General features: G+C 41.8%; 1 protein-coding gene across 4 annotated transcripts in view; it reads right to left on the bottom strand.

The window, feature by feature from the left end:
- GOLM1 (golgi membrane protein 1) overlaps nucleotides 1–22194 on the bottom strand; it is a 59946-nt gene that overhangs the window by 14300 nt on the left and 23452 nt on the right. For all 4 annotated transcript variants that reach the window (XM_019554768.1, XM_019554767.1, XM_019554769.1 and 1 more), the window contains exons 4-5: nucleotides 9622–9676; nucleotides 8472–8574 (exon numbers count right to left, since the gene is read on the bottom strand). In XM_019554768.1, the coding sequence (XP_019410313.1) occupies nucleotides 8472–8574; nucleotides 9622–9676 (158 nt within the window). The remainder of the gene's footprint in view (nucleotides 1–8471; nucleotides 8575–9621; nucleotides 9677–22194) is intronic.

The raw sequence follows: 22194 nt of genomic DNA on the forward strand, positions 1-22194 counted from the left end.
AAGGAGAATGAAAACAGCAGGTAAAAAAATGGAGAGGTACCTGGGGAGTCAGCTGTCAGGCAGGTTATAATGTCATAATTACAATGTCTAAATTTAGTCCATAATTTTTTGTACCTACGAGGTTGAAGAAGTGAAGTTTATAGACTCATCTGTGAAAAGTGTTTTGTAAATTCCCCTTGATGATTAAATTAGAACAGAGAGATGGGAGAGGAAGTGGTTTAGTTATGAGGTAACTGGGTATTCCTGTCTTTAATACATTTCCAGTGTGTGTTCATTCTGGTCTGCAGTTTTTGTTTGGTCTCTTCTACATATTTTCTATCAGGGCATTTGGTGCATTGCATGAGATAGATCACATTGCTGGAGGTGCAGCTGTAAGATCCAGGAATGGTGATGGCTCTATTGTGGGGTGTAGTAATTGTGGGAGTGGTGGAAATATGTTGGCAGGTTTTGCATTTCTTGTCATGAGATGGTCTGGATCCATTCAGTGTGTTTTGGGCAATAGGAAGTTTGCTTCTGCTGATGAGGTTAGCAAGGTTTGGTGCTTGTTTGAAGGCTAAGATAGGTGGTTCTGGGAAGATCTAGTTAAGAATTGGGTCTCCTAATATGAGTTGCAATTGTTTGAGGTTTTTCCATATAGGTTTGAGGGAGAGGTGATATGCCATAACCAGTAGTGTGCAATTCATGGGGGTTTTCCTTCTGTACTGCAGCAATTTTTCATGTGGTATCTGGATGGCTCTTTCAAACATGCAATCTCTCTCTCTGGAAGAATGTCCTTGTTGAGTAAAAGCCATTTCGAGATTTGTGAGGTGGCAATCCCAGGTGTTCTCCTCAGTGCAAATTCGGTGGTGTCCAAGGGCTTGCCTGTATATCACAGCTTTCTTGTTGTGTTTAAGGTGATTGTTGGTTCTGTGCAGACATGTATATTGGTCTGTGGGTTTCCTATATAACGTGGTCTGTATTTTACCATTCTGTATACTGATCATCATGTCTAAAAAGGAGATGTTGGAGCGGGAGTATTCAAGAGATAGTCAGATGGAAGTGTTTACAAGTTAGGTATTTTTGGAAAAAGATACACAAGAACTATGTGCCTGAAGTGTTAATGGAAAACTTATTCTTGATTAGAAAGGTATTTTTAATGCTCTTAAAATCTTAGAACTAAGCTGCCTTACTGTAAATTTCTATTTTAATAAATAAGTCTGCCTTTGTTTTCCTTCTATGTCCAATGTAATACAAGGCTCAATGTCTTAGTTTAATTTATTCATGAGAATGCTTTTTAAATTACTCTTTTATAGGTGAAAAAACAAGAACTATCAATCAGTTTGGTCAGCTATTTTAACTTTTCAGTTATACAGTGGTGAAGTTATAAAAACAAAGTGCTTTAAAGTAATCTTGTTAGGAATGTGCTATAGTTTAAGTACTTAATCTAGCTTATTTCAATTAAATCTGCTACTGATTTTCCCTTTCTTACTTTTCCGGTAAGGAAAATGCACAGTTTACTTTTGGTTCAAAACAACTGTCATGCAACTCGTTGTAGTCTGAGTTCAGCATAAATACCACTCCCTAGTTTAAGAGGTTACAACATAACACTTCATTTCAGTGATCTAACCTATTGACTACAGGCAGTCCTCGGACTTATGACACAATTGGCTCCTGAAAACAGTGTCTAAAGTCAAAACGTTGCAACTCGGAACCGATTTTCTCATAAGAAACAATGTTATAAATGGGGGATTGGTTCCTGAACCAAGGCCTGATACCCTATGTTCACCAAAAATACCCCAAAACTGTGTACTCGATCAAGTATAGATGAGTAATATAGCTACATTAATGTGTTTATATTGTAAATAGTAGTCATATTGATTTGGAAGGACTTCTTTGAAGTGATTTTGCTGGACTTTTTGAAAGGCTCTTGGTTGGACTTTTTGAATGGTTCTTGGCTGGAGTCTTCTTAGGAGTCTTGGCTACAGGTTTTTCTGGAGTCTTGTCTGCTTTCTTAAAGAAAGTTGCCAAGGAAGTTTGGACAGATGTTCTCCAAGCAGATAGGTGACACAGCGAACTTGTTTGCTGGTGTGGTGTCACATCGGATCAAGCATTGTAAAGTCAAAACTGACATCAGAAAGTTGAAACAGTGCCAATTTATAAACGTTGTAATTGTGAAAAGCAACTTGAAACATTGCAAGTCTAGGACTGCCTGTACATACACACTTTTAATATCAACATTTATATCATGTCGAAAGAAAAGGTAAATTCTAGTTCACAACAAATTCAAAGAGGAAAAGGGAATAAGACAGACAACCACGTTTCTGAATTTCTTATGTTACCATGATAATCCATAACAAAATCTGATACTAAGATTCCTAACAACAAACAAATTCTCCTGAATGATTGTGATACAGGAGGTCTTGCATACCTGACTAAAAGACAGGAAAAATTAAGAACTTCTCTTAACCAGAAGCCATTATAATTTTTTTTAAACATTTAATGTTTACATGCACAGTTCAAAGCTATAACGCTGTATTTTGTGTTGGAATGTCATAGATTCATAGATTGTAAGGGGCTGGAAGAGACCTTGCAAGATCACTGGGACAACCCCCTCCCCCCCCCCACTAGGCAAGAAAGACAACTGGAGTCAGATGACCCCAGAGAGGTAGATGATTGCACCACCGCCGGCGGGAGTTTATTCCACAATCTGGACACCCCAACTGTGAAGAAGTTTTTCCTAGAGATAAGCCTGAAACAGTCTTCCAGGTATCTGTGGCCATTACTCCTGGTTTTCCCCAAGGGTACCCTGGTGAACAGTTGCTCACCAAGCCCTTGATGTATTCCCCTGATGTAGCAGCAAGCTGCTACCAAGTCCCCTCTAAGCCATCTCTTTTTTAGGCTGAAGAGGCCCACGTCCCTCAGCCTTTACTTGTATGGCTTGCCTTGCAAGTTTCTGATCACACGGGTGGCTCTTCTCTGGACTCTCTAAAGCTTTTCCACATCCATGTTGAAGTGTGGCACCCAGAACAGGATGCAGTACTCCAGCTGCAGTCTCACCAATGCTGAATAAAACAAAAGAATCACTTCCTTGGTTTTGCTTGAGATGCATCGGTTGACACATGCCAGAGTATTGTTTGCCCTGCTGGCTACAGTATTGCACTGATGGCTCATGTTCATACTGTGGTTTATTATTACCCCTAGGTCCCTTTCAGTTGTGGTGCTAGTCAAATAGGCGCCACTGAGCCTGTAAGTGTGCAGGAGATTGTTCATCCCCAGATGGAGCACTTTACACTTCTCAATGGTAAATTTAATCTGGTTCTGATCTGCTCAACTTGCCAGCCTGTCTAGGTCCACCTGTATCTGCAGCCTACCTTCCAGCATGACCATGCTCCCCCATAACTTGGTGTTGTCTAAGAACTTGGCCAGTGAGCTCTTCACCCCCACATCCAAATCATTGATAAAGATGTTGAAAAGCACTGGACCAAGCACGGACCACTGAGGGACACCACTGGACACTTCTCACCAGGATGAGACAATCCGTTCATTAGAACTCTCTGGGTCCTACCCCGCAGGCAGCTTCCTACCCACCTAACTGTAGAGCAGTTAAGCCTGCAATCCTCCAGTTTTCCCTGTGAGAACATCACAAGATACCAGATCAAAGGCCTTTTGGGAGTCTAGGTACACAGTGTCGACCTCCTCTCTCTTATCCAGGTGGCAAGTTACCTAGTCATAGAAGGAGATGAGATTGATAAAGACAAGACCCGTCCTCAATGAAGCCATGCTGACTGTCATTCAGAATCCTACCTTACGCAAACATATTGCACATAGACTCCTTGCTGAATTTTTCCAGGATTTTCCCTGGGATAGAAGTCAAGCTAACTTGCCTATAGTTGCCTAGATACTCTCTCCTCCCCTTCTTGAAGATGGGCACAATCTTGGCCCCCTTCCAGTCTTCAGGGACCTCCCCCAAGCACGAGTTTAGGAAGAGTTTCGCCAGAGGTCCCGCAATGACTTCAGCCAGCTCCTTCAGCACCCTCAGATGAAGTTAATCCAGTCCTACTGACTTATAAATGTCTAACTTTTCTAACTGATCCTGCACCAGCTCAATGTCAACAATAGGAAGGCAGTCATTCCCACCATGCCCATTCTGAACCTTATCTAACGCTATTTTCCCCTTAGTCTGGTGAAATACCAAAGCAAAGTAGTCAATCAGGAGTTCAGCTCTCTCCTGAGTGTCTGTAGCCAGCTGTCTTCAGTTGTTAAGCAACGGCTGCATGCTTTCATTTGTTTTCCTCCTGTTCCCCACATACCTAAAGAAGGACTTTTTATTGTCCTTTATTTCTGTTGCTAATTTGAATTCAGTCGCCACCTTAGCCTTTCTAACCATTTCCCTACAAGTGTGGGCTGTTGTTGTATACTCCTCCTTGAGGACTGTCCCAAGCTTCCACTGTTTGTATGCCTCTTTCTTCTCTCTCAAAAGGACCATGATATCCCCATTAAGCCAGGAGGGCTTCCCAGCCCGTCTGCTACCTTTCCTCTGCATGGGAACAGTATTCTATTGTGCTTTGAGGATCCTGTCCTTGAAGAATGACCACTCTTCATACGCTCCTTTTACCTTTGGTCCCTGGTCCTGCAGCACTTCCCCTACTATTGCCCTGAGCCTGGTGAAATTCTTTTTGATGTCCAAAACTTCAACCCTGCCAGCTGATTTTCCTGCCTGGCAATGGACAGTGAATATAATGGTCTCATGGTTGCTATAGCCTAAGGTACACTCTATATTCAAGTCAGTCACCAGATCATCTCCTTTGGCCAAGTCCAAGTCTAAGAGAACATTACCTCTGGTTGCACCGTGCACTTCCCAAGTCAGTTAGAGCTCTTCAAGACACGTCAGGAAGCAACGTGACCAATCAGACTTAGCCAAGTGTTCCTCCCAAGCGATGTTTGGGTAATTGAAGTTGCCTGTGACGACCATGTCCTGTGCACATGCAGCCTCTGCCAGGTCAAGAGAACTCCAAATCAAGGTCCTCCCCCTGGTTTAGTAGTCTACAGTTAGGTCTCTCTTGTCGTTCCACACCCCCCCCCGGCAGTTTGACCCGGAGGGTTTCAAGCCGCTTTTCTTTTGAGCCAATGTCACCTTTCTTCCCTACTCAGTCCCTTCTGTGCAGGGTGTAGCCATCTGTGGCTACATTCTAATCATGTGAGGAGTCCCACCAGGTCTCGTAATCCCTACTAAATTGTAATGCCCACTGGAGAATAGGAGTGCTAGTTCCTCCTGCTCATTATCCATTTCAAACAAGACAACTGTACCTGATTTCTATTTCATTTTAAGACGTTTCCCGATACAGAATGATTCTGCCACTCCTCATCTTTGACTATATGAGAAGAATTTAAAATCTTAAAAGGTGGTGATAGAAAATTAGCAATACTGAGCTGGCAGAATAAAATGGGTCTTCGTCTAATCATGAAGACTTATACCCTCCCCATTTTATTTACTGACTACAACGGCAAACTGCATCTTACAAACAATAATATATTAAGAGGGGTTGTTTTATTTTAGCATACTTTAATAGCTATTTAACTTTTTAATCAAAACAATGTTACAAAGATCTATACACACAGATTGGCAAAAGTAGTGAAGTTTACAAAAGGCTCTGTGCCAATAAAATGCCAGAAAATGATCACTTTTGAAGTAGAAGTTAGGGTTCCAATAGCAACATTGAAATATGCCATTAAAATTAAGATCATGAAAGTGTGGCTATTTTATGTTATGGCTATTTTAATAAGGAGTATAAGAAAAGAGAACGTATACACATGTACAAAGCAATGACTCTGCAAAGGAAACAGCTGCTGTGTTTCTTGACAAATGGCAATTGGACAAACATGGACTCATAATATGCCCCGCGTGGGAAAGGAACCCACAGCAGAGCTCTCAGAGAAGAAATTCTCATAGGCTTTCCTCCTAGCTGGTCCAACATGAACCTGTCAGGGAGTCAGCCAAGATCAGTGTCTAACCCCCAATTCTCTTCTCCTGAAACAAGGCTTATCCCCACAGACCCACTCAGGACCTTATGCTTCTGCAAGTACTCTGACCGCTTGGTCATATCCTTAAAATAATGGCTTTATTGGTGCCACTTAACTTAAGTCTTCATGCCAGGCCAGACTATTGAGCGACATCTCCCAAATCCAGTCAGTCTTCCCTCTTTCCCCCACAGCTGATGGACAGACAGGCTGGAAAATCTGACAGGATGATACCAATGCCTGTTCCACAATGAAAGGGGAATGTTTGGTGCAAGAACTGGGCATAGATCTGGGTCATTATCATGCAAGTGATACAAAGCTAGTCTTTACAGTAATACCACTTGCTATTGCAAAACTTGCCTTTCCACAGGAATTGCTGATGTGTAATTTTGGAGTTTCCTTGTTGCCATTAGAAAGGATTATGCAGCACAGGTGAAAGAAAGAACCATGTTCTGTTCTCACCCATTCTGTTTAGAGAGCCGACAGGGTTTCAAAATCAGAAGATCAGGTGGCTTAAGTAAACAGGGTGTGTCATCACAAAAAGCTTACTCTACTATTTAAACAAAAAGCCCATACACTTCTATTGCCCCACAACACTAACCTTTGCCCAATTACTTCTCGTTTAAGGGGAGAGTCTTTATTCCGAAAATTTACAAGACACACATTTAATCATTTCAGAGACGTTTTCACTTTTAAACGGTGGCTGGAAACTTTCAGCATAAATTATCTGAAACTGGCAGCCTGAGAACTTAAAAGAAACTTATCATAAAACAACATTTGTGCTTAATGTGTTGTTTAAAATACTGTATTTATGCGTTTCTTTGGCCATGTCTTCTTTGTATTAAAGGAGTTCAAATCTGGGACCTGATCAGGAGCAAGAAGTGCTACATACTGAAGTATCAAATAAAACTATGATTTATAGGCTTATTAACTGATTGTATCCAAGCAGCAGCAGAAGGAAGCAAAAAGGATATTAATCCTTTAGTTGCTACCCAGGAAACATTCACAACAATTTCAAGTTTGGCCTAAAGGATCCAGTCCATAATTTAATCTTCTTAGTTGCAGTTGCTGTTTTACCCAAATCTGTAAAATCTACTCTTTATACAAGGTCCAGTGGTTCTTTTGCTGCCAACATGGATAGCACCAACTACCTTGATGCTAACTAAATGACATCCACAGTCATCCTCATAACCCAAACAAAGAAGTCTGATTAGTTTGTTTTCCAAAAAAATACAGAGAACCAGACATCAATGATTCCTACAGATAGCAGAAAGAAGGAAGAAAAGAACAACTTATGACTGGCATAGGAAATGTCGACCATCTGTAAAATGAGTAGATAGGTACTTCACTCCCTCATGGGGGTGCTGGGAGAAACACATTTGAAAGTGTTTATGAAGGGTCAGAAAATGTGGTAGTGGAGCCACAAGCAGCTTTGTGCATAAAGAGAAACCAAATGAGAGGCAATCTCAGAAAAAGAAAAGCATGCATCAATTAACTCTCATATTTTAAAAGTGTATCTATGAAAAAAGGGTACTCAAGTGCAGGTGGCCAAGAAATATTCTGACCAATAACCATTTGATTTTTATTTCTATAAGTCATCTTATATCTTATCAAATACTTGAAGGACTGCCATAAAGAAGGAAAGAAACTTTTCTCTCTTGCTGCAGAGAGGTGGACACAGACTAATGACTGGAAGTTGCAAAGTAAATTTAAAACGGATATCCAGAAAAAATTCTTCACTGTTAGAATAGTGAAGCAGTGGAATAGACTGCCTAGAGAAGTGGATTCTCCATCACTGGAGGTGTTCACAAAGAGGCTGGACAGCTACTGGTCGGGGATGATCTAGGTGTAGCTATGCCTATGTTCTACTATGGGTATTTCCCAGGATTCTGAGATTTGCTGTTTACCCATACCACCCATGCCCTTTTCTGCTGTATCCGTCAAGGTGTTTTTAAGAGTTCCTAGAGCCACTGAGTGTTGGCTACAGCCAAGCCTAGGGATGTTAGCTGGTATGTGCCAATGCTCCTACTGGAATCAAAGCCAGGGGTTTCTGGCTAGAGTCTCTTGCTCCTCTACTCAGGGTCAGACCAGTGGCTATATTTGTGGTCAGGAAGGAATTTTACCCCATGCTCAAATTGGTATAGACTGGGGGGGAGGGTTCCTTCCTTCCTCTTCAGCAAGGGGTGTGGCCCTCTACTCGGGATCTCTTGAGCAACATTTCATAGACAATATTTCATAGAGGCAGGAAATTGGCTGCCGTGGTTCCCCTGATTTACCTGTGGCAGGTTAGGGCGTTAGGTCTGCGTTTTGTCAGGGCTGAGGGTAGTCTTATGTAGAGTTTAGATTATGGTTTGTATGACATGGTTTGGCTAGGGATGATCCTGCCGCAGGCATGGGAGATTAGACTAGATCACCTATGGAGGTCTCTTCCAGCCCTACTTCTCTATGATCTATTTAAACGAACAAAAACTTACAGATCATATGAAAATTTCCTCTGAAGGTTAGTCTGGTTTTTCTGATACCGGTACACATCCAGCTGTAGCTTCCCATTTTCCATCTGTAACACTTTCAAGTGCTCTGGGCCAAGAGGATTTAAAAAACAAACAAACAAAAAAACCCAACCATGGAATATTAAGAAAATATACCAAAATTGCAAACTTAACAGCAAAAGTGCCGAGTTGCCAACCTTTCTTGTCTCCCAAATTAATTTTAAAAAACCCACTCTGTAACAAAAATATGCAATCACATTTGCTGCATCTATGATGTTTCTTTGCCAATAGGGAGATGGAAGACTTGGAGGATTTTCTGTCTAATGCATGTTAAAGAAGACTACAGAAATCACTTTCTGGCTCCAAAGAGAGAATTTTAATTCATCTACCTTCCCTGACTGTTCTTGGGCCTGAAGCCCAGCATTCTAGAGAACCACAGGACTTACAACATGGTGTGCTACAGTTATCACTTTCGTATTAGTTACCTAAATTCAAGTTTACAATCACCTACTGTAATATGCAGTGTACAGATAATTTCTTCACAAAGCAGACCTGTTTATAAGTTACTGGCCTTCCCTGGTAGGCACCTCATCTGTTATGCTATGACACTCTGAATGCCTTGTTCTTGACAAAAAGGTTTTAGACAAAGCATTAAAAAGGCTGACAATTTTATTCACCAAGCTAGTGAACTTATCAAGTCCCAGACAGTGGAGACGCAACTCGCTAGGAAGGATTCCAAAGTGGCAATCCTAAGGATAAATTAGGCCAAATTATCCCCTGAGATACAGGGATGTACACATCCCACAGTCCACAATATTCCCTTATAAGATGGAATATTGCCCCCTGAAAAAATAAGTTCATTAATTACTGATTCACCAGGGAGTCTCTGCTCTATATAATATTATTTTCTGCTACTGAGAACAAAGCTCTGGGGTTCTGCATCAAACATCTTTCTGAATACAGTCTTGTTATACCTGAACTTGAGTGGAACTCTGACCAAGATCAGTCTGTTATGGCAGTTTCTACACACTTTCCTGTGATTGGAGATGGAAAACTCACACACTCAGAAATGTCTTTTAGAGACCTGGCCCCTAACTCTGACAGGATAGTACTGCAGTACTACATAAAAGGGTACCTTGGAGATTCTGGATCAATCGTTCATTTGTTGTGATATTGTTCATTAACATCACCTAGAAGGAAAAAAAAAAATTGTATTAAATAATGCTGACCAAGCCCATTCTCAGGAAACACTTTCTAAACTCTTGCTTTAACACTTCATTAACAAAACTGATCTTTACTGCAGTTATTTCAACTACTGAATTATGACAAAGGAAGGAAACACGTGCACACGCATTGCTCTAGTCAAGGAATAAAGGAGTTAGGGACAGGGGAACATTAAAGATTTTTATTTATTCTTAAAAAAAAACAAAAGATGCTTAAATAGAAGTTTCAGGAGTCCCCAGTACTGGCTTAATATATTCTCCATTTCACTTTAATCTCACAATCACAATGACCATCAAGTTAAGTGTACTTAAGTAGACTTGGGGAAAAAGTGTGCTTGATCATCCTATATCCTATAAATCATTCTTATTTTTGACAGACCCAGTAAGCCTACTTTCCAGAGTACAGGAAAAAAACACTAAAAGAATAATTATGCCATTATAAATAAACTATAATAAAGCCATATGATATTTAATAACGGAGAAAAAAAAAAAATCACCATTTTCTGTACTGATTAAAACTCTCAATTCCCCACCTGGGATAGGACAGATTTGTACAATGTTCCTTCTACTCTCCCTTAATTTCAGAGGCAAACTGAAGAGAAGAAAAAACTCCACAGAAGTCAACAGCCTCAATACACATAAGCACAAAACAAACAAACAAAAAATCTATCTGAAAATAATCACTCACAGCTGAACGCCAACTATGAACTCGTACTCGGTGTCTAACACTAGGATCTGAAACAAGCCAGCTTCATTTTGCAGATTACAGGAAGATTAAGATTACTGATGCTTCAAAAAGGATCCATTTGTAAACCAGTATTTTCCAGTGCTTAGTTGTAATTTCCTTCAATTCTTTTTTATGCATCCCAGGATGCTCATTCAGTGTTCCAAGGGTTTCTGAGATCAGGATACAAGAGTTCCTCAGTTCCCAAAAGGAAGCACTTCATAGAGGCACCACTGCTGCCTGTAACCTACCAGCGCAGCTTTCAAATTGGAAGGACAAATTGAAGTGCAGATGGAATGACTGTTCTGACTCTTTCAGTTCTGTGGGAAAGGCTGGCTGCAAGTGATAATGTTGACACTGATTACATTAATGTACCTAGTCATTTACCAGAAATGAGAAAATTGTCAGCTATTTATCTAAATGACAGCAACGCTGATGGACAGAATTGCTTTTGCTTGTTATCTACCCAGTAACTAGTCCCAGTGTCATCTGGGTTTCCAGTTCAAAGTGATGATGAATATTATGCTTTATAAAGTATTACTCAGTTCCTAATGCAGAGGAAGCAAGTTTTAAATGTGCAAAGAGAAATACCACTACACAACACTATCATAATTGGCCAATGAGGCTAGCTTCACAATAACCTTAAGGCAAAAATCCCTATTGTTAATAACCAGAACCATCCAAACACAACAATACTGATGCAAGAAAAAGGAGAGATCCACAAATTTTAAATAAGCTTCAGCATATACATCCACATTTAACAGAGCTTGGACTACATTCAGGCTATTCTATTATCTGCTGACTATAGGATTTCTGGTACTGAAGAAATACAAAAAGTGTCTGGCTACTAATGAAGATGATGCATATAATCCAGTAACTGAAAAGCGGAATTCAATATAACAATACTTATACATTCATGTTATCTTCCTAATCTTTGAACGTCAAGATCATACACTATGTTTTTAAAAGTAAAATACAGAATGACTGCTACATACAGTTTTGCTTCATATGCTGTGTAATAGCTCGCTCTTCCAGGGCACCCCCTTGTGGCAGAGCAGTACTTGGCTACATACTTCAATTTCCTGGTCCAGGACCTTTCTTTCTCTCTCTTGCCTGCCACAACTGAGCAGTTTCCCTAAGAGGCTGAATTTAGGAAATCTAAGCCTAGGCCATAGGCACACTGTCTCCCTATCCTGTCCCCAGCTCCCAAGTCTGACTGGGCAGCGTGCGACTGCCCCTTTTCTCTTCCTCCTGCTCTCCTTCCCATCAGCAGGTAGATGTCCAGCCCTGTCAGGCTCCCAATCTTAGTTCTCCTTTTTTGTCCAGGTTCTGGACAGTTGTCTCACCCCAAAACCATCGAAGTCAGTCCAAAAAACAGAAACCACAGGAAAAATTACAGTGCACTGGGCACTCTGTTCTGCAGCCCCCTTGCCTCCCCGCACAAGCTGCTCTGATCTACTGGCAGTTATTACTGCCATGAGCAGAAAAAAAGGGGAAAAAAAGAAAAAGAATGAGAACAGGCCACACTGGGCTCTCATAAATAGACCATGGTCATCAGGATCAACATGAACAATTCTTGGTCTGTTTGGGTATACTCAGCCCCCTCTGGAGCTCCTTCAGGGTGAACATAAAACCACCCTCAATTCTTTGTATCCCTTCCCCAGGGTTTTCCAAGGCACAAAGAGAAAAAGAGAGACAGAGACAAAGAAAGAGAGACAGAGAGAGATTCTTCCTAGTTCCTGAGCACTCACTCCTTCATTCTTGGTCAACATAAGTTCCTTGTCTCAGGCAGCAACTCTCCTGGATGATGGGGTCCTGCCCAGGCCTCCTCGTGGGGTTCTGTCTCCCTCCGCCACCATGGCCCAGCCCCTTTTCTCCGGCCTGGGGGAGTTTCTCTTTCAGCCTGGGCTTCCAGCTGTCTGGGCACAGGTGTGATCAAACTCTTATTCACTTTCTTCTTCTGGGTCCTGCAGCTGGCAGACTATGGACTAAGCTTTGCAAGTGTGAGCCTTCCAGCCCAGGCTCCAGCATCTTCTCTCTGGGGTCCCTGTTCCCCCTCTACTGCAAACTGCTCACACCCTCCTGTCCAGCTAGGGCTTCCCTTGGCAGCGGATCTCCTCCACCCTGCCCATGCTGGCAGAGTCTCTCCTTAAGTCAGGTGATCCTCCCCTTCTCCAGTATTTGCTCTCAGCACTGGACTTTGTACAATGTACCAAATGCATAATGAGAGATGACAGCAGGAAGCTGGAAGAAAATACTAAAGCAACTGGTAGACAAGTCATTGTTTCGAGATTAAAATCACAAAATGAGATTAATTAATACAGTTTCACATGCGGTGGGGGGGGCAATTAAACCAATAATAAGATATTGACTAAACTAATAGTACACATACTCCACAGCCCAAAACTAGTACATAGTGTTGAGATGAAAAAAAAAGTGTGCAAGAAAAGTCTGCAATATAAAAGCACAATGTTCAGTAAGGAGATACACATGTGATTTTTAAAGGCATACCCGGCATTTTTAAATGGTCTTTCCTCCACCGTTTCACATGCCCTCTCCCCCTCTGGGCAACCTTCATCTTGAATTCTAGTGTTCTCCTGCTCCTAATTATTTTCAAAATGCTAGGAGAAACATAGCTACACGTGCTTTGCATTCTAGGTGATGAGTGTTACTAACATCAGTAGGTTGGATTTTTGTTTGTTTGTTTGCTTAGGTTTTTGGAGGGGGGGGGATTGTTTTATTTTCTTAATATAGACACACAACCTAAAAGGAAAGCTGCTGATAAATATTATCTCCATTATATTTATCATTTAGGCTTGCCAGTACATTGCAGATTCATTTTATACTCTAGTACAACAGGATTGTTATATGATAAGTGTTCTTGAGGCAATTTTCAAGCTAATAATGGAACAAAAAACTCTGTCCATTTAAACCCTGCATTTTCTCACTGGATTTTTACATTCATTTGGCCTAAAAGTTACAGCATGTTCTTAATAAAAGTGAATGCTGAATGAAAAACAGCCTGAATGATTCAGATAAAAGTACAGGGTGCAGTCTCCCATTAAGTCATTGGTTAGAGCATGGTCCAGGCTGTTTGCGGCTTACTCAACTTTTTTGGCATTTGTTCTGCTTGAAAGTACATGGTTTCCAGTTCAGCTTTGATTCAAGAAGTATACGCATCACAAAAATCATAATTAAAATTAAGCACATCTATTTCTAGCCTCAGCTGAGAGGCCAAATGCGTCAATGAGTATACAGAAGTATCCATATTTCTCCAACTGCAGGAGCACTGGGATGGGTGGGGAAAAGAACATGCTTTGTACCATTGTGCAAACAAGTCTTTCAGCACTAGTGCCATCATGATGGCATATGTATTAGCAGGACATTAAAATTAAAAAAAAAAAAAAACCCACACGTTTAGAATACACCCTCATGGAGCGAGAAAATTATGGTAACAAACTGCAGGTTCCTAACAGACTTTCTCTTCTGTCAACAATTTCAACTAGCAACTTGAAAAGACATTTTTCCAACTCATTGTTTTCCCTCTGTTAATGCTCTGAATTACTATCCTACACAAACTATGGTTTTACCTAATGCGGGATTCCTTATACTTTTTTCATGATTCAAATATATTTTAATAAAAGCTAATTTTGTACATGCCTCTGCTGTCAGCTGGGTATGTGGAACACCATCTCTCCTGCTGAGAAAAAAAACCATCATCCTGAGGAAAGTATGTCAACTGCTTAAGAGAAAATGTAGCACATTTTAGCTTCTTTGGGTGCAGTCAGATTGTTGAAATATGAACAAGACAGTGACATAACCAGGCAGCTATGCAAAGGCCACCAGAAAGTAACCCACAGACCACAGTTTAAGAGCTTCTGACTTAATGAACACTGTTTGAAGAGGACAGCTGCCAACTTCTCTTAAAAGAAAAAAAATCTAGTCTAAGAGCATAGGTTCTATACTTCCTCTAAGAAAACCCAGTGCTTACTTTTTCAAAGTCTACTTGAAATCGAACAGCAACTTACTGAGAAAGTTAAATTACCTTAAGCAAAATCATTTTGAACTTTGAGTAAAACTAAAATGCTGAAAGACCATCATTCAACCAAGAAATAGCATGGAGTAGCTCAAAGTGAGATCCAAAAAAAAAGGACTTACAGGAATTTAGATACCTAGAGAACTAACATATGATCCAAAACCCCACCCTTCTCAACTACAGGCACAAAACCCTGTATTCCTTTACTCTGCTAATAATTCTTTAAGTATTTTAATAATAATTTTTTTTTTTTAATAATTCTTTATTTTTTTAACCCAGGAGTTCTGCTTCTGCCCATGTCCAGAACTGCCCCAGTTGGAGCAGCTGTCTGTGTGTACCTCACACCTAAGCACAAATAGAAACTGAAAACAAGATACTCCTTTACTCAAGTCAGCATCAGGCATTTTCTGAGCAGATATAACCCTCACCAAGTTCTGGCTCCTCAAAAAACATAGCGGTGGACAATTTGTATTTATTTATTTATTTTTACTTTTGAGTCTTCAAAGCTTGAACAGAGAGCATGGTAGTAGCAGGCAATGTCACAAGCTTTATTGTCAACAACATATACAACCTTTCCCTGGGTAAAATTTGCCTCTTAATGTCACAGTTAGCAAATGAAGTTCCAAGATCAAATCAGTTAGCACAGTTCTTAGCAAAGTAATTTGCCTCAGGGAAGAAAAATATAGAACAGCAGAAAATGATATTTTATCTGTGTATACATATTCTAATATTACATATTTGAATTGTAAAATAGGTTTATCAGCAGGTTTATCAAATGCCTGGGAATTTAAGATACTGCTAGAATTCAAGCACTCCCTGTTCTGGGCTTTAATTCCACACATGCAATTTATCTTGTAGTTAAACTGAAAAGGGTGTGTGAGCTCTTACAACACAGCATAATTTGTAGTGCGTGCTTGTGCAACTTAAGGGAGGGAAAAAACAAAAAACGTAATAAAAAGCGGAGTGAAGCACAAGAAAGACACCTCTGCAGAGGGAGGCTAGCAGAGCTTTGTGGGGTAACAGAGACTCTCCCCTGTAGTTAAACTCAGCATAACTTTATGGTTTTTACTTCATTCCCTATGTTAAATATTAAACAAACATCCTATTTGAACACTATGGAAGCTCAACAACAATCCACAGGAGGTAAGGTATAAATTATATTCCCTACAAATTTAAAAATCCTTTGTGAAGCAATCAGACACGAGTAAGCACCACCTGATATATAACTGATTAGCAACTCCAGTTAATATCACAGGCTTTGGTTCCTCCTGCTAGTGGGAAATTACGTGGGTTTGACTATACATAAACAGCTTACTCACAGAGGAAGTGGGAGACCTAGGTTCAGTTCCCCTCTCATCCCAACAGGGCTACCTACACACATTCCCACGCTTCAACAGAGTGTCCAAACAACCAGCTTAGGTTAACTTCCCTAGGTTTCATTTTAGGAAAGGAAAAAAAAAAGATGTAGAAGAAATTTTCAGATTACATCACCACCTACCATGTAGCATTTTGGCTCACCTTTCCAGGGACATTTTATAGACAAAGCCTTGCTATAATACAAATAAGCAAGAGAAATTAAAAAAGAAATCAGAAGTAGAAATAAAAGTAAAATTAATGGGAACGTGGAAATGTACAATTCTATATGATGACACTGCTACTTAATTTTCTGGAAGGCATAAAAGAGAGATTCTTTGACAAATCTAGAAGTCCCCAAAAGTAAGAATGTGTTTATATTTTCATTAAATAAATGCTTTCTACAAGATATGTGTACATGTCTACAAATCTGCATCCTAAGTTATTTACTTGCTTTCCTCCCCGCCTCCCTAGAACAGCTGGAAGCTTCTAAAGGGCACAGCACTGGAAACCCAACGAGAAACTGTTCTGACAGTGGAAGCACACGAAGAATGGTAAGGGACTAATCAATGTGGCTGCACCAGGAGTTTCCAGGATGCATGAAATGCAAGAGGAAAACATGCAAGCAATGGAAAAATGGACAGGTTACCAAAGAAGCATACCAGAAAACAGCAAAAACCTGCAGGGACAAAATCAGGAAGTCAAAGATAAAGAATGAACTGCACCTGGCAAAGTGATTAAGGACAACAAGACACTGTTCTAGAAGTACCTTGGCCAGAAAAGAAAAACCAAGGAAGTAACGGGTTACATAGCCAGGGCAAACTCTTAACAGAAAATGAAAAAAAAGTGGAGTTGCTCAACAGCAACATTGCCTCCACCGTCACAAGAAAGCTGCAACAAGACATCTAACAGAATACCACAGTTACTCAAATACAAGAGGTCGCTTTTTCCTCCAACTGTCACTGGAAAAAAAAGCTCCTTTTCTTACTGCTGCACACAAGTAAACTTCATTCCCTCTTCATTCCCACAGCTGAGCTGTGTTTTTCTTTCCCATTTCCAATTATTCCTGTTTCCTCACCAGCCTTAAATTTCTGACAAATATAACCAAACGGAGTCCCAAACAGCTCACCCAGAATCCCTCTGTCACCTCCTCTTAGCCTGCCAAAAGTGATTAGTGTGGTCCTGCCTTCCATAAGCTGGAGATGGACTGGGCTGCCATGCACCTCATGTACATATACATTTTTGGAGAAACCCAGGACTTGACAAGAACACCCTGTTCCAGTCATGAGTGGGGGGTAATCAGAACATGGCTCCTTTGTGGGGAGTACACATACACACACACACACACACACACACACACAAACTAAGCAGTGCTGAGCTATGGGGTCACCAAAGTTTGAAATGCTTTCAACTCTGCTGGGGCCCAGCCCAATGAACTATATAGTAAATCATTTTCTTTGGACTAATTATCACGCATAATTTGTACTATATATAAGTAGGTGCCAAAGTGCTGCTTAAAAGTGTGTTTATGGAATACCTGTGCTAAAATTTGCAAGTTTCAAAAAAGGTAAATTGCATCAATTCTGGATAAACTAAGTCTATGGGTACCCACAGTAATTTGTCTATATGCAAATTACTATAGGCTTGTTTATTACAAGCTCAGCATTAGTCAAGTCAGCAGGGATGGATCAGCTTCATCCCAGGGTCCTGAAGAAACTGGCAGAGGAGATGTCAGAGCCCTTAGCCATGAACTTCATGGAGCTGTGGGAGATGGGCCAGATACCAAAGGTCTGGAAAAGGGCCAATGTAATGCCAAAGGAGGAGGACTCTGAGAACAACATACCAGGTAACCTTACCTCAGTTCCTGGGAAGTTACTGGAGCATATGCTAAGGAAGGCCATTTGCAAGTATCTGGAGGAGGAAAGGCAGACTGCAAGCAGCCAGCATGGATTTGTGAAAAACAAATAGTGTCAAATAAACCTGACTCCCCTTTGACAAAGTAACTACTTGAATGAATGAAGGGAATGCTGTAGATATAGTGCATCTGGCCTTAAGCAAGGCTTTTGACAAGGTCCCACAGGACCTTCTAATAAACAAATTGCAGAAATGTAGGCTGGATAGAATCACTATAAAGTGGATAGATAACTGCCTCAACAGCCACAAACAAAGGGTAATTGTAAATGGATCCATGTCAGAATGGCAGAGTTTCTAGTGGCGTCCCACAGGGGTCTGTCCTGGGTCCAGTGTTGTTTAATGTGTTCATTAATGATTTAGATATTAACATAGAAGGCTTCTTGAGCAAGTTTGCAGATGACACGAAACAAGGAAAAATTACACACACACTGGAGAATGTGAGCACCATTCAGAAAGAGAGATTGGAAACCTGGACTAGAACTAACAGAATGAAGTTCAATGCGAACAAATGCAAGGTGCTACACCTTGGAAAGAATAGTCCAAAACACAAATATTAAATGGATGACACCTGGCTGGATAGCAGTACTATGGAAAAGCATTTGGGAGTCTTAGTAAACCAAAGACTCAATATGAGTCTGCAGTTACCAAAGAATGCAAATGCAGTTTTGGGATGCATCAACCACACAAAAAGCAAATGCAGTTTTGGGATGCATGAACAAAAGTATTAGGTGCAGGACATGGGAAGTGATAGTGCCTCTCTACTCAGCACTGGTTAGGTTTCATCTACATAACCATGTGCAGTTCCAAATTTTAAAAAGGACATGAAAAAGTTAGAGAGGGTCCAGAGGAGGACAACAAAGATGATAAAGGGATTGGAAAGCAAGTCATACAAGGAGAGGCTGAAGGATTTGGGCATGAAGGAGCTGGGCATGAAGGAACTGAAGTGAAATTCAGCTTGGGAAAAAGGTACCTAAGAGGGGACATGATAGCAGTCTTCCATAAAGAAAAGAGAAAGCACATGTTCTCTCTTGCTGAAGAATGGAGGATGTGGAAAAATTCCTGGAATTTGCAGCAAAGTAAGATGAGACTGGATATCCAGAAAAAACTTATTCACTGTTAGAACAGTGAAGCAGTGGAACAGACTGCCTAGAAAAGTTGTGGACTCTCCATCACCAGAGGTGTGCAAGAAGTGGTTGGACAGCCACTGGTTGAGGATGATCTAGGTGTAGCTATACCTATGTTCTACTATGGATATCTCCCATGCTTCTGGGCCTTGCTGCTTACTGCCTTCCCACCTTTTCTGCTGTGTGTCAGAGTATTGTTAAGCCTTCCCAGAGGCACTGGGTGTTGGCTACATCCAAGCCTGGGGACTTGGACTAGCGTGTGTCAATGCTCCTGCTGGAACCAAAGCCAGGGGTTTCTGGCTACAGCATCTTGCCCTTCCACTCATGGTCAGACTGATGGCGATATTTGGGGTCAGGACAGTATTTTGTCCCATGGTCGGACTGGTACAGACTGTGGGGAGGGTTTTGCCTTCCTGTTTAGCAAGAGGTGTGGCCCTCTACTCAGGATCTCTTGAGTATATATTGACAACATTTCATAGAAGGAACAAATTGGCTGCCAAGGTTCCCCTGCTTTACCTGTGGCAAGTTCAGCTAGGTCTGCATTGTGTCAGGGTTGAGGGTAGTCTTATGCAGACTTTAGATTATGGTTTGTATGGAATGCTTTGGATAGGGATGATTCTGCTGCAGGCAGGAGGTTGGGCTAGATGACCACTGGAGGTCCTTTCCAGCCCTACTTCTCTATGATTCTGACTATTTTCAAAATTTTCCCTCATTTCCACATGCTCAGGAAGACCAGTGTCTGAGTGTAAAGGAGGGGTAGAAAGAGGCTGCACGGGAAAGAAGTTAGGCAGGCAAAAGCAATGGAACCATCTGTCCCCCCCAAATTTGTTTTTCCTACTACAGCAGTGGGTGGGGGAGACAAATACAAGGCAAACCTCCAATATTAAGTTCTATATCTGGAAACTTATAATAAATGTATACATTTTCCATATATGGAATCTGATTATGGGGGTGTGTGAAGGGGTTAGAGGTGCCCCTGTGGGAATGCAGCAGCCCTAGTTGCGAGTTACCTGAGAAGACGATAGCCACGTTGTCGAGGGAACTCCCAACACGCCCAGAGCCAGCTTTATTGACCCATCAGGTGTGCCAGATTGGGGGTCTCAGCACTCTGAGAGCTATTTCCATCCAGGCAGCTCAGGCAAAGGTGGGAGAAGGGTGAGGGAAAGTGGGCTGGATGGACCCGCTGAAGACACAATCTGAGAGAAAACTTTTCCTGGGAACGGGGTGGCAGATCAATTGATCTGAGAGCTCAGAGGAGCTCATGAACTATAGAAGAGGTTAATTGCTGCCGCAAGCTATCAATTATCATGGCAGTATGCCAATTAGTTGATTCAATAGCAAGGACTGCATGGCAGGAGCCGCAAGAGCCAGCAAGCTGTGGGCAAAATCGCAGCTAAGCCTGCTGGCCAGGTTTCATTCCTTTTCCTTTCTTTCTTTTGTATTTTAGTCATTGTTGTGTTTTCATTCCACTGAGATGACCACAGCCAGGTCAGATTACACAAATACCACTCCTCCCGGGATCCTATAAAACATCAAAGTCATGGCAGGCAAGAGCCAGGAAGAACCCCAGTCTGACTACATGGCCAGGTTTTTTTTTCCAGTGAGGACAGGCAGCTGGATGTCATCGGGGCACAAAGGACCGCATCCCTGTGTGGCGATTCCCCAAAAAAGTGGTGCATTGGCACTGGAACCTTGACAACGACCAGGAAGAATCCAAGACTATGGATGGCTCAGGTGCGGCAGCAGCAGGGCCAAACCCAATTCGACAGACCCTGCACATAATGGGAAAAGTTCTGCAGCAACAGTCAGCCCGCCACTTGGCTCTGGAAGAGAGCTGGGTGCAACAGCCGGTGTGGCATCAAAGGAACACCGTGGAATTAAAGGTACCTAAAATGACTATTCAGGACAACCCCAACATTTTCTTGGAAATTTCTGAGGGGGCAGCGTTCACTGCTCAGCTGGGGAAAGCCCGTTGGGCTGGTCAGCTGGGGGTTTTGTTGATAGGAAAAGCCCAAGCAGAATATGGGGCTATGACCTGAGACGAAGCCCTGGATTATAAGTGAAGAGTGAGATTTTATATCGATTGGATATTAACCCCAAGACCCATCAACAGGCTTCTCACACCAAGAAAAAACAGGACGAAAGGACCCCAAGGGCCCTGTTGCAGTGTTTAGCTGATCTTGTAGCCAAGTGATTGAAACCCACAGACAATTCAAAGGCAGAAATTTGAAACAGAAATTTGTTAGAGCAATTCCTGGTTGATTTGGATGAGGAAACCCAGTACCGGGTCCGTTATCATCAACCCATATCACCTGCCGAAGCTTTGCAGTTGGCGGAGAACTTCAATAGTGCCCTGGGAAAGAAGGCTCAGGAGTGGAATACAAAGGTGGGTTTATACTCTAGGCCTCGTGAGACCATGAGGCAAGCACGTAAAGAGACCCAAGACTTTAAATGATCAGGCAGTACCCTGGTGGTCTGCTTCCGGTGCAAAAGAATCGGACATATGTCCAGAGACTGTACCAATACGGCACGGTCAGTGCTTAGGGTGAAACATTCCCCATTTGAGGGGATGGGAACCACAAGAGGACCCAGAGAGCCCAAAGGCGTACTGTCTATGGACTGTAGCATGAGGAGAAAGGATAATGACAGCCCTTTACCCCAGCCTACCATTGAGGCATGGGTAAGGGGTAGAAGATTGGAAGCAGTCATAGATACTGGGTGTGCACACACATTTATACAATCTGCATCGACACTGAATGGGTACGTCCAGAAAACAACTCCCGTTAAGATGACGTGTATGCATGGGCAAGGCACATACTAACCCTGGAGGATATACAAGGTGACCATGCTGAAGGCCATGAGAAAGATGCCAGTGGGTTTAGCTCGTGACCTCCCATATCTCATGATATTAGGACATGATTGGAAGGAAATTTATGAGGTCCTGAACACCATGGAAGACAGAGAGGGCTGTCAGCAGTCAGTCTGATGATAGACAAGAAGGAAGTACCAACTTTGCTTTGATGTGGAAGGACTGTCCAACGATGAGTCATTTCGGGTTGCACAGGCCAAAGAACCTCAGTTCCGGCCTGTACTCAAGACTTGCTAGCCAAGAAAGAAGAAGTCATGATCGACCCTAAATGCCTTGCAAACCTACCTAGGTTTAAGGTTAGAAGGGGATTATTATAATCAGATAAAAAAAAGGGGCCCGGGAGGGGCAACAGGTTCCCCAGCTGTTGATCCTAAACCATTTCAGGGTTCCCTTGTTGAAGTTAGCTCATGAGAACCCTTTGGGTGGGCATATTAGCTAACAAAGTGGTGTTTCTGGCCCAGAATG

This window comes from Crocodylus porosus, unplaced genomic scaffold (assembly GCF_001723895.1).
Source record: "Crocodylus porosus isolate Cpor-Errol unplaced genomic scaffold, CroPor_comp1, whole genome shotgun sequence".
Taxonomy (NCBI): Eukaryota; Metazoa; Chordata; order Crocodylia; family Crocodylidae; genus Crocodylus; species Crocodylus porosus.